The sequence below is a fragment of the Aspergillus piperis genome (assembly GCF_003184755.1).
Source record: "Aspergillus piperis CBS 112811 unplaced genomic scaffold BO85scaffold_3, whole genome shotgun sequence".
Lineage (NCBI taxonomy): Eukaryota > Fungi > Ascomycota > Eurotiomycetes > Eurotiales > Aspergillaceae > Aspergillus > Aspergillus piperis.
In genome coordinates, this window is record NW_020291593.1 from 1,482,332 (window position 1) to 1,494,417 (window position 12,086).

Sequence of the window (12,086 nt, forward strand, 5' to 3'; positions counted from 1 at the left end):
TCTGCTCTTGAAGGACTCGCAGCCTTTGGCATGAATTGATGGACTAAACCCGCTGGGAGCGGCTACAAACCTAAGAAAATCAGCAAATACAGAAACGTCGGACTAAGAAATTAAAAGAGTCTAGGTTGTATAATGCATCTCAGTTCCGTCTTTGTGGCCAGATATTCACTATGGTCAATACTACTCTTTGCTGCGTGCAAATTACATCTGATGGTAAAGGACCATTAACGAAAATGTGGGCAAGGTAAACGGTAAGGAGTCTCTAACAGCAACAGTCTAATCTTCGCAAATTCTGGAAAACCTGGTCAGTCTAATTCGGGTACCACTGCTCTAGGGACGTGCACTCTCGATCTTCTTCCCTAGTTTGCGTCCTTACTAGAGTTCCTTGTGAGTGACTATACAGGTAGAAGTACCACCTCATCATAGTCGCTGTCATGGCTATTCTCGCTGCTGTCATCTCCGTCGCTCGGTTTTTTAGACGAATGCACTTTGTTCTCTTTGGAGACTAATGATTCGACTGGACGTTTCGGGGGGGTTCCCAGCCTCGAGTCCTCAGTTAGCACTTCGTGACCAGAATTCTGTGCAGCTGATTCTCTGAGAACCTTCTTCGCTTCCAGTGGGGACTGCGGTGCACTGGTTACATGCGGTGATTGTTTGTTCTCATCTGCGGCAAGACAGTCTGGGCTTGTGGTTGATACTGCTGTATTTGGGGTGGCTTTGGGGGACCAGATTACGGGGCTTGAAGTTTTCCCTGATTCAGATAAGGTAGCATACGTGCTGCCACTGCTTGATCTGAGTGGAATCTCTTTGCGTACTTCTGTTGCTGAACTTCCGTGTCGTGGGTCAGGCCCTGATGAAAAGGCGGTTTGGCCTGCACGTCTGTCAGTCATACTTCCATAAGGAGGTCTGGTCGGAGGAACGAAAGCTGCATTCTGGGACCTCCTTGCGTCGAGTTTGTTGCCGTGGGTATTATAAAATGTTCCAAGGATTGGCCGTGGCCCATTAAAGGACAGACTCGTCAGAGGCATCTCCCAAGGTCTCGATACCAGCTTGGGAATTCTCCCTCTCGTATCGCAAACATGAGCAGCTTTCTCCGCGCCAACGCTCAGGCGACAGGGCTCACTCCCTCGAGGGTCATAATACACTACCTTGTGTCTGGGTTGAGAATCTTTGTTACATTGCCTGGGCTTGTTGAAACGGAATTGGTGTAGGTACTTGTTCCTTTCAGAGTTCGGGCAGTATTTGGCCATTTCATACGCCTGTATCGTGCAATTATCATCCGGGTCGGGCACATTAGCATTTTCATCCCCTTGTGCTGAGAGACCTGTTGCATCAAATTCTGCACAATCCACAAGGGGCTGATGGGTCCTTTGGTCATCATCGAGACACGGCTCAATGTCATCGTCTTCAAGTGCCTGCCAAGCAGACGTACCATTACCCCATTCTCCTGCATATTTGCGGTCGAGTCCACGCATGCGCAGAAACATTTTGGCATCTAGCAGCTCACTTGCCTGGCACATTGAAATGTCCGAGTCGATCTGATCCTGTAATTGTCCGGAAACCTGACGGGAAATCTTGCTGAAGATACCTTGGTGTGGAACGCGATTATGTCCACTTTTAGTATTGTCGACTCGCAGGAGTGCCCTCAGTTGCCTTTCCCTCATATCTTCCAACTGTATATCTTCCTGCTTAGCTTGCCGATCCCATTGGCGAATATTCTGCTGGGTTTCCTCACGCTCCTCTGCCGTCAGCCCCAGTAAATGGCATGTGGTTGGCCAGTCAAATTCTTGGAGCATATTGTCAATGATCTCAACTTGAATTTGTGGGGAAAGGTCGCTCCATTTACAGGGACGAACGGAGGCTGTCGCTGAAGGAGCCTGTGCAAGGACAAGAAGTTTGTTAGACACTGGTTGTTAAGAAATGCGTGAAGGATAGGATTTAGTTCATGCTCAACGTACCTCTATATCCTCCTCGTCAGGGGCGTCATTCATGGGTTCATCCATGTCGCTGTCCATTAGATATCTCTCGATCGATGACTCCCGACCAACATTAGCAAGAATGGTCATATTTCTCCTGTAGACCGGGTTAAAGTCTCCGTTGTCTAAGATACAATTTTGACCTGATGCTGGAGGTCTGGTCTGTACGCCTGAATCTACCCCACGCACACGCTTGTTCTCGATATTTTCGTCATCTTTCTCCTGCCCTCTGGGGCGCTTGGAGAGATCTGCCTCCTGCCCTTTCCAATGTCCGCTTTCTTTATCGCGTAGGCTGGGGGGAGACGGATGATCTAGCGTAGGAAACGCTGCCGGAGGTAGATTGGGATCAAAGGGAGTGCTATGAATGCAGTCTTGGTTTTGTGGCACACGTAAAGATCTCTTTGTACATGGGCTGTAGAACTGATCTTGGTTGAAGCGCTCTGGTGGGCGAATGCTGTTGCGAAGTTTCATGGTGCTCTTGGGTGGATAAGGAGTACACATTGCTAGAGATATGTAAAGTCACTGTGAAATAAAGATGAGATGTTAATCGTCATCAATCCCGTATATCAGTTCGTGGTGTGGGGAGGTGAAGGTGAAGGCAGAAGTAGTGGCATAGACAAGGCAGTGAATGCTATTTCATAGTTTATGGGCTGAAGGCGAAAGAGCAGATGCTCTGCGTAGTTATGAGCTTCTCGGGGATACTTCCGGAAAAGAAACCATATAAAAATGAGAAATATTTATTGATGGGCCTTGCAGGTTTGTATTTGCCATTGGGCTTTGGGGTCATCTGTTGACTTTACGAGGCGACAAAAGCACGGCGCCTTCCATCTCGGTACGGTATCTGATTGCAAGCACGGCATGCCTTAGAATGCACGCGGAAGGAGGCATAATGAAAACTGTTATTTCCCGCTTTACTCTAACATATCTCTTGTCGCTACCAAGCACAATCTATCAATTTCCTGTGACAACTACTCTCGGAGAATAGCATTAGAGATCAGTCGGTAGAACGATCTTGGAACGGTGGCAGCGGTTTTCTCTCCAGATCCCAAAACTCGATCTCATCAATATCCATGTCGTCGGTATCTCGGCTGTTGGTTCGCTTCTTGGAGGAAGCTGATGTATCCAGGATGCTGGCTCGGCGCACTCTTTCGACATCCCGTTTGGCCATGATGATAGCTTCAAATGCCAACAGTAACTGCGACGCCGGCCCGTCCACGATTACACTCAATCGCTGCGACTGGACTAGATCCAAGGCCCTCATTGGACTGATATTGAGCATCACCATCAGATAGGCCATCACCACCAAAGCCGACGATTGGTTGCCTGTTTCACAGAATACAAGAACCTTCTTTTCGATGCTCCGGCTCAAGCCGAGGGGAACCGAGGACGCGATGTGTTCATTGATGCCGTAAATTACATCAGGAAGATTGCTAATGAGTTCTTGATTATCTTGATAATCAACAGAGGCTGTCATAATATTAAGCGCGGCGGCTGCCTTGGCTCCAGAAAGAAGACCCGCCTTGGCCAATTGACTATGTCGGATGCCTAGGAGCAGGGTGATTCCCTCTTGATTAAGCCAATCTCTATCCGCGAGGCAGCTCCAGGGCCCCAGGTATAGGAATGGAAGTATTTGATGAACCTGTCTGCGCTTCTCGTATCTCCAGTCCACACTTTGAGAGAGGGTATCTTTGAAGAGATTTATGTCGACCTTGTCGAAGAACCCAGATGGAACAAACTTCCCCTCAGGGAATTGATGCACGGCAGGGTTATCAGTGTCACGGAGGTTTGAGTTCCCCACCCCGAGCGGCGACCACGTGTATACTGAAGGCTGCTGGCTTGAATTCCTCGAGCTATACTCTTGAGTTGCAGTGTAGTGGGCGTTGGCGCTATGGGACATGGGAAGCTCCGCCGGATGGTACGGTTGAGCCATTGTTTCGCGGGGGCTTGCGTGCACAGCACAGCCCAATTTCTTCTTGGAGTTTTCCAGGGAAACAAAAGTCTGAAGATGTGGAGTGATTCGGGGAGAGGGAGGAGACCCTCCCTTATAAAGCGGGACTGGGTCAAGTTCAAGTGAATTGGGTCTAGTCATTAGGGGAGGGGGGAGAGAGTCTATTCCAACCATTGTGGGCCATCTTGTCATGTGTTTGTCTTGTTTCTCTTTCACTCTTATTCATTGTCGGATGGGTTTCTTTCTTGTCCCTTTGTAGGCTGCCGAGGACAGTGCATTTTCTTTGCTCACAATCTTCGTATTATCGGATAATACCAGCTTGCCAGAAGGGGCATAGTTCTCGGACAGGTTCATCCTTGGTTCACTCCGCCGTGGTTTATTCCCGACTCGTCCGGCGTCTGTTCTATGCCAGAGATAGCGACGCTTTAGGCGGCTCTCAACTCGTTCTGTACTGTAACTACATGGATGTCTCCGACTAGACGATTGCTGGGCTCTTCTGTGTGATTTAATGTACCTAACACTCTGTTCCTTTGCTGCCTTATGTTTCCCGTATCATCCATAAGAGGCCTGGGTGTTGGGAGCGGGGTGATACCCTGTGGGTCGATAGTAATCTGTTGCACTTTGCGATTGAGGATCCTGTTAGGTCCCCGGTAATAAGGAGGGTGCTGTGCAATCGACTGGTATACCCGTTTTTTTGCTTCACGGTCGGCGCTTTCTAGCCGACTACTTCCCCCGGAGAACATTGAAGATGCTGGGTTTGATCTTAGTGATATGACAGACTGGTCTGGGAGTGTTCTACAGTGGCTGGATTTCAACTAGAGCGCTCTAGTACCACCACGAGGTTGTCGCTTGATGGGTCTCCTGGGGTTGTTCCTGATTCAAGATTCTTGTGTGCGACATTACCACGGGCTGTTCCGTCGTTTGAATCCAATCGTGTGTGGTACTGGTGCCGCTAATATATTTATTGTCGTGTCATTCGGCGGGAGCCATTTGCGGGACATTCCATTGGAGGATGTTATCCATATATATAATCAGACCGTGCACCAGAAACTCTCTCGAAACATTCGCGAACATGTCTTGATGTAGTAGTAGCACCTCTTCATTCAACCTGGAAATGGGGCCACTGAAGTTGCCGCCTAGTGGTATTCACTACTCGGTCTAAAGCTTCTGATGATCATAAACATCTTGGTCGAGTACAACCTCCACTGTGTACACCCGCACCATCGAACATGAGATTCAAGGAAGGCTACCCCAAGCGTTTGTTTCCTCACATAATTCCAGAAACTCGACCAAAACAGCATCACAAGTCAGTGTGGCCGAGTGGTTAAGGCGATAGACTAGAAATCTATTGGGTTCGCCCGCACAGGTTCGAGTCCTGTCGCTGACGATCTTTTTGTTTTCTCTTTTTTTGTCCTGGGATACCTTTTTCCTTACCCAGCCACTTCCTGTGGGAGTGGATCCAGCGGGTAACTGAAACCACAGGAGTCGGACTGCACAGCCAGGACTGCCACTTCGGTATACTGACAAAGTTCTTTTACATACGTAGTATAGACGCCTCGATACCTGCCGGAGGATTGCCTTATGTATTCTTGACTCCCACTGTCAGTTAATGCGGCCTCAGAAAAATATACACTAGACTCGTGAATGGCCCCAACCCTGCCTCTGAGGACGCTCATATTTTGCTGGTAGTGCTAGGAACTATAGCATGAGTCCAAGACATGCGACCTGGAGGCATATGGGCACATATAGCTTGTCTACAAGTATGTACCATAATAACAGCCTCCAAAACAAGCAACAGTCAGTGTGGCCGAGTGGTTAAGGCGATAGACTAGAAATCTATTGGGTTCGCCCGCACAGGTTCGAGTCCTGTCGCTGACGTTTCTTTTTTGTTCTTTTTCTTTTTGTTCCTATCATGTATGTCTCGATCCAGATCCGTATGTGCCGCCACAACAAGACCGAGCCATTGTTTTGCAATCGCATTAGAATGCCCGATGACCCGTTCTCCTAGCTAGTAGTGCCCCAAGCCGTCCACACCCGGGGATACCGTACTGATTGAATGAAGCATGCCACTCTGTGCTGGATCGTTTCATCGCCAGCCCTGACTCGTATGCAGAACCAAAGAGTCCTAATGGGGGAGTTTCTCTGAATTTTCTTGATATTCCGGGGCAGGCAAGGTAATGCCGAAGAATTCGACTCGCACATAGTGTACATTTCTTGCGTGTGACATTGGGTCATTACACACAAAACTCTGCCTGAATGTCAGGGAGTGGATCGAAGTCCCAAAGGATGAATGCAGTCTTAAATGCCCTGAGCCAACAGACCATGGGTTCCTTCCTTCTAGTGAATACTGCATGGACACTATCGTGCTTCTCCACTGCGAATACGGCACGGATGCCGACCATCTTAGGCCTAATAATGACACAAATTCCCTCAGATATCTGCACTTGTCAAGCCAGGGTATTGTATTCTGTTTTGCCAGCCCCATAGATGATGCAATTCCTATGAATCAGTTTAATAGACTGCAATAGAGCAATAAGTGCAAGGTAACCTACCCAATATGTATACTAAAACGATACGGTCGAATTCGCAGCGAGCTAATAGATCTCAGAGAAACGGGTGATCTATAGGTTTTGTTTGTCGCACTCGCCATCAAGTCAACAATATGTCAACCCCTCGAGGTGCAGGGTAACAGTGCCACCCAGAACCAGAAGCAGATACATACGCCAGGAACGCACGAAAAGCTGCTTCCGGTAGTTTGCCGTGGGCAACATTTGCACCTTCCCGACTAGGGAGGGATGCCAGCGGATCTTCCACATCTTGCGCTCATTCTTCCTCCTATATCATTAGCTAGCTCTCAAAATAGAGACATTCAGCATTTTGAAGCTACTATCCAGAGCTTTCTAATCTTATCTTTCACCTATAGAACAGGCATCAAACCGCAGCCCGAGACGACCGTGCCATACCAGCCTCCACTAGCACGGCCAGGAGTCACACATAACATGCAAACACATCGTCACAGGCAACACAAGACGCGTATAGACATCATGATGAGGTGAATGCAAAGTTTCTAGCGCGTCTCTTCGACACGTCCCCATTGGACAGAAGCAAGAAGTGGATTTTCGCGATTGTTCCAACATCTCGCCCAGTTGAGGGTTCTCATTGGTCTGCCAGATCATATCAGATTGATCTCACAGTTACTTCGATTACCGTGGGCCTGACGTCTAGCTCATCGTTAGTCACCAGCCGGACTCCCGTACTGTTGACCTCACAGCCCAGCGACCTACGAGGTCACCATAGCCGAACTTCCGACCCAGGGGTCCTAAGAGAGTCGACCAAGCTTCCATCTATTTCGTGCTGAGCTGTGAGTTATAGTGACTTGTAGTATACTGGTCAATCTGTTCTAACTTTGAGCTTTAGAAGAGAAGTCCTACGCTTGACCTCGTGAGCATGCCTATATCGCGAATACAACAACATGGAAGCCAGATGAGCTAGCAGCTTCACAAAAACATACACTGGATACTGTGTGTCTTGCAGCTGGTCATGTATGCAGGTAACTTTGTAGGGTCAGCATGCATGAACGGTGTATTCAATACAGAGGCCATTGAAGTATCTCGTGCAAGTTTGATACGATTCGAACTTGGCTCTTGCAAGGCGACACTTACAGTTAGACTTCTCAGGGTCGTTGCCATTAATGTTGATAGATTCGACATCGGAGAACCTGTGTTAACGCTCTCATTTCTACCTACGGCCAGCACACTGCCCTGATCATAGCTGATTACCACGAAAACGAACCTACACATTACAATATATCATCTTCTATGTCGCAGCCAGAATTGATTAATGTACTGCTTACCATGGCGCATCGTGCCGCTGGCAAGGAAGTCTGTCTCCAAACAGAGAGTCAATGACTGAGGTTTATGACAGCCAGAGTTTCCTCCCACCAAGACTGGACGACAATGCAGCTATATCTCTTCTATAGTAGAGGCCTGGCATATCAAAACAGTCAATCCAGTGATCACCGTAGTACACACATTGATAAATGCGCAGAGCAAAAGGAAGGGCAAAAAGATGATGTGGTGGAGAATACTGAACGGTTCGATTCCCCCACCGGATTCGAAGAAAGCAAAAAACGTCAGCGACAGGACTCGAACCTGTGCGGGCGAACCCAATAGATTTCTAGTCTATCGCCTTAACCACTCGGCCACACTGACTAATTGATGTAATGTGGTTCAGTTTTAGGGAATAGGAAGCAGCAATAAATAACCCAACACATGGCTCAGCTGACATACTGTGGATGCTGCCTGCACCACCAGGCATCCAACCTTCGAATATCAACCTCCTTCTCAGCATCGTTATCACATGCGATCGATGCATCCTAATACATTACATTTTCCTTACCACGCCCTTCTCAGTTCCACCACTAAGCGTTACCCAATTTAGTCCCAACAGATACCGCCTCAGGATCCCTACGCGCTACCACGGCGCCTACCCATAACAGTACATATCCGCCGAACACGGCGCAACATTCATAAGCCATCAATTCTCCTACCCCTCTCCACAACACATCTGCCTCATTCTACGGCTGTGGATCCTCAGAAGAAGCTAGATGTACACTTGTCACCCAGCACCAACACCACACCACATCTAATCCTCCATCGACCCAACGGAGTATATCCAGGGCATGCATACGGCCAATCACCAATAAGCAATCTATACCCTCACCACAACCGCAAGTAGATTCCTACCAGCTAGCCCCAACGACCTACCCATCAGGTTCAAACATACTACTCTCATCTACAAGGCTAAAATAACAACCGACCAACCAACAACAACCCAGCTAATCAACAGGCACATGAAATCCGAACTACCTCTCCTGAGTCATATCAGATAAGCACCCACTCAACTACTCAGTAAACAAGCTAGTCCAGTAGTAGATATCTACCGAGAGTGAGTGAGTGCTTACTACCGAGACGCCAGAAGCATGAGTCACGGAAAGAGTCACGCGCAGTAATCTAGACCGGGTAGTGTCTGTGTCCTTCCTGGAAAGGGAGCCACGTTGGGCTGGCTGGACCTTATGTACTATGTAAGGGGGGAAGAGGAAGTGAGTGAGTGGGTGACGACGACAACTGACTACCAAGTGAGACTCACTATGGGGCTTGCTTGTTACCCGGACTACTGCTGTACATGGCTAGTTGGCTGGTCACTAGGTAGGTGGTGAGAAGGAAGGAAGGATGATACGTGAGGTATGTGTCATACTATAGTATGATACATGGTGAGTAATTGAGTGCTTACTAGCCTTGTTGTGGTGATTTGCTTGGTAATCATGGAGTCAAGAGTGGGATGGATGGATGGAAGGAAGGATGAAAGATAGTGAGGGAGTGGTGAGTGAGGCTGGTAGCCTTGGATGCAAGGCCAACAGATGCCTGCCTGCCTGCCTGCCTTCCTGCCTAGTCTAAACAGAGGAGATCATGAACGATGCAGAGCCCGAGGACTACTAAGTACTAGACTAGTATGTGACCAGGGATGTACGTGCCAGTCATTATTACAATTTTCGATACGGAAGGAGCCCCTTGGCGGCATCCAGCTTGTCACGAAGACAAATAGATGATTAGATAGGTAGTTAGATGACAGACATCTTTTATGATTTCACCCCACTGACGTGGTGGAGGGACTACGCATCCCCAGGATCGACAGCTACGTTTGCATCGGAGAAATTTTGAAGGCACAAGTGAAGAGAGACACGATTATGGAGAAAGGTCAAGAGGCAACAACAAAAGAAACGGGGTGAAAAACGCCTGGGTATATTTCAGGGAATAATAAGTAATGAGAAAATAGAGAGAGATAAAAAAAAAATATAGGGAAAGAGATGAAAGGGGGGTTAGGAACCATAAGGATAAATCAAAATAAAAGAGAAAAAAAAACACCACCTGGTCTGTATCAACGACCTCGAGCAAACGCCATCATCTTCAGAGCTGCCTGATCTTTATCCATGCGTTCCGAGATGTAGACCGACCCATATGAACCACCCGTAGATGTTGTAGACAGATCCGCGAAAACAACCAAGGCCCCGTAATTTGCATAGTTTGAACGCCCTTAGAATGCAAATTTCATACAACAAACCATGAAAATGAAGTGAAATGACTCTGAACCAAAAAAAAAGTGAGAAGCGGGGAGGAAGGGAAAGCGAAAGGGAAAGAGCCAAAGTAGCACGAAACAAGGAAACGCAACAAATGATAAGAAAGAGAACGAGCGATCAAATCAATACCACGTTGAAATCTTGATCCAGCGCATCCAGCTAGCCCTGCGACGTCGCGGTCTGAGGAATAGCCTGCTGTAGTCCAGCCACGATGCGTTCCAACTCCTCCAGTCGGCGATCCTTCTCTTGGACCTCACGACGCAGCCTCTTCAGTTCATTGCGAAGATCCACCCCGTTCTCTTCCTCCTCGGGAAGCTCGAGGGTGGCCGGATCATCTCCGAGAGATTCGCGTTTCCTCTTCAAGGCTGCGGATGCCGTCGCAAGAGACGTGGTGCCATCCAGATCGGGAGACGGGGCGATGGGCAGCTCGGACGCATGTCCGTTCTCAGTGTGCATGTGGCGGCGGCGAAGGTGCTCCTTCAGGTTTTCTTGACGCGTAAATCCGTTCCCTGTGCTGCGATTGCAGTCGGCGTACGGACACATCAAGGGTTTCTTGGCATTGATGTTCTTCTTATGCACCTCGCGCTGATGCCTCAGCAGACCGCCAGAGTATGTAAAACCTTGAATCTTGTCGCAGCCGGGTTCCATGCACTTGTACGGGCGGTCGTGTTTGTCCATGTGTTTGCTGTGAAGTGGCAAACGGTTAGCTTTTCCTTGAATCGGGGATTTTGTAGCTTTGTCTTTTTTCTTAATCATCATAACCATCATGAGGGGAAAAACTTACTTCCATTCGCACGGACGGCGAAATGTTGGGGGCGAGTGCTGGCACTCGGGATGGTCGCAGTAGATTTGACCGGCAGTGTTCTTGGGCGGATCCCGCGCTCTTCTCACCGACAGTCGTGGGCGCGTCCCTTCCATGAAGTTCGGAGACAGCTGGTCGTTCATTTTGGGAGCTGGAGAAAGCGAGTCTGGGACAGTGACGAGAACAGAGGTAGGTCCACCGGGACCTTCACTTCGTGGACTAGGATAATCAGAGCCGTCACCCATAGCGTAGCTACAACCCCGCCGTCAATTGCGAAGGGGGTTGGCCCTGGTGGCGTTCGGAAAACGAGGCGGAGAATAGAAGATAGGTAGACGGTGGTAAAAATGAAGTAAGGTCAAGTGCAGCGGTTGAAAAGATGGGAGGAAGAGGGAGTTGATATTAGCTTGGTTGTCGAGCTCAATGCGCGTCGGGTGGCACTGGGCGATGGATGGTTGTTTGCTCAGTTCGGAAGGACGGATTGCCAATTTTTTCAGGACGGAAAACAAGGCATCTAGCGACACGCGCACGTGACAACAGTTGTTGGCCAGTTGGGTAATGTCTTGGCGGATCCGCCACTCGATTGAAAAGGGAAGGTCGAAGTTGGGTGTTGGGGAAGGAGCAATGTACGTATCTTGTTTTAATAATAGAGAGGGAGAAAGACAAGAGAGATAGTTGAATCTTTGGTTAGTACTTATACGGCATTCATAATACCAGTTACTTGTGGCATAGTAGAATCCAACAGCAACACCCGTCTATTTTTTATTTTTTCAAAAACCCAGATTTAGACGCTGGTAAGGATACTCAAGTATCATGCCTGCACACGTGGTGTGATCGGAGACAACTACGCCGGATTTGTGTTTTGTATGTATCAGTCAAGCCTTGATGGGCGCCGAATCACGATGGATTGACTGCGGCATGGATGGCAAAATTTTTGTAAAGGGTCTTTAGGCTGCGACTAGTGAGTCATGCTAGGCAGGCAACCAAGATAACTTACAGTAACTTCCTTCCTGTGCTATTACTAGGATCTACCAAAGGTCGGCTCTCTCTCGTTCCTTCCCTAATATCTTTGCTCAGCTTCGACAAGGCCATCCGCCACAATTCCCACCCCAGTCGGGTTGCATGCCTCATTGCTGCCTGCCAATCAGGGCCCTCCAGCACGTGGTCTGCCTTTTTCACCCCCCAGCCACATTGCCGGTTTCGGTCAATTCTCTGTGGCGTCTCGGA

The 12,086-nt window shown here is 48.6% G+C and overlaps 3 protein-coding genes and 3 non-coding genes across 6 annotated transcripts; 2 read left to right on the plus strand and 4 right to left on the minus strand.

Moving 5' to 3' along the window:
• Positions 1-395: 395 nt before the first annotated feature.
• Positions 396-2,447, minus strand: BO85DRAFT_485007 (uncharacterized protein; the record flags this gene model as incomplete). The annotated part of the gene is made up of 2 exons (XM_025663288.1): positions 396-1,877; positions 1,959-2,447. 2 exons carry the CDS (start codon positions 2,445-2,447, stop codon positions 396-398), a joined length of 1,971 nt encoding a protein of 656 aa, XP_025519194.1.
• Positions 2,448-2,970: 523 nt separating this feature from the next.
• BO85DRAFT_435560 (dual specificity protein phosphatase family protein) lies at positions 2,971-3,906 on the minus strand (the record flags this gene model as incomplete). Its single annotated transcript, XM_025658533.1, has 1 exon — positions 2,971-3,906. One exon carries the CDS (start codon positions 3,904-3,906, stop codon positions 2,971-2,973), a length of 936 nt encoding a protein of 311 aa, XP_025519195.1.
• Positions 3,907-5,230: 1,324 nt separating this feature from the next.
• On the plus strand, positions 5,231-5,311 carry BO85DRAFT_t58. The gene has a single exon. It is a non-coding gene; the product is annotated as a tRNA-Ser (tRNA).
• Positions 5,312-5,721: 410 nt separating this feature from the next.
• BO85DRAFT_t59 lies at positions 5,722-5,802 on the plus strand. Its single transcript has one exon. It is a non-coding gene; the product is annotated as a tRNA-Ser (tRNA).
• Positions 5,803-8,054: 2,252 nt separating this feature from the next.
• BO85DRAFT_t63 lies at positions 8,055-8,135 on the minus strand. The gene has a single exon. It is a non-coding gene; the product is annotated as a tRNA-Ser (tRNA).
• A 2,084-nt stretch (positions 8,136-10,219) lies between these two features.
• On the minus strand, positions 10,220-11,107 carry BO85DRAFT_456821 (putative C2H2 transcription factor; the record flags this gene model as incomplete). Its single annotated transcript, XM_025661474.1, has 2 exons — positions 10,220-10,745; positions 10,845-11,107. 2 exons carry the CDS (start codon positions 11,105-11,107, stop codon positions 10,220-10,222), a joined length of 789 nt encoding a protein of 262 aa, XP_025519196.1.
• Between the last annotated feature and the right edge of the window lie 979 nt (positions 11,108-12,086).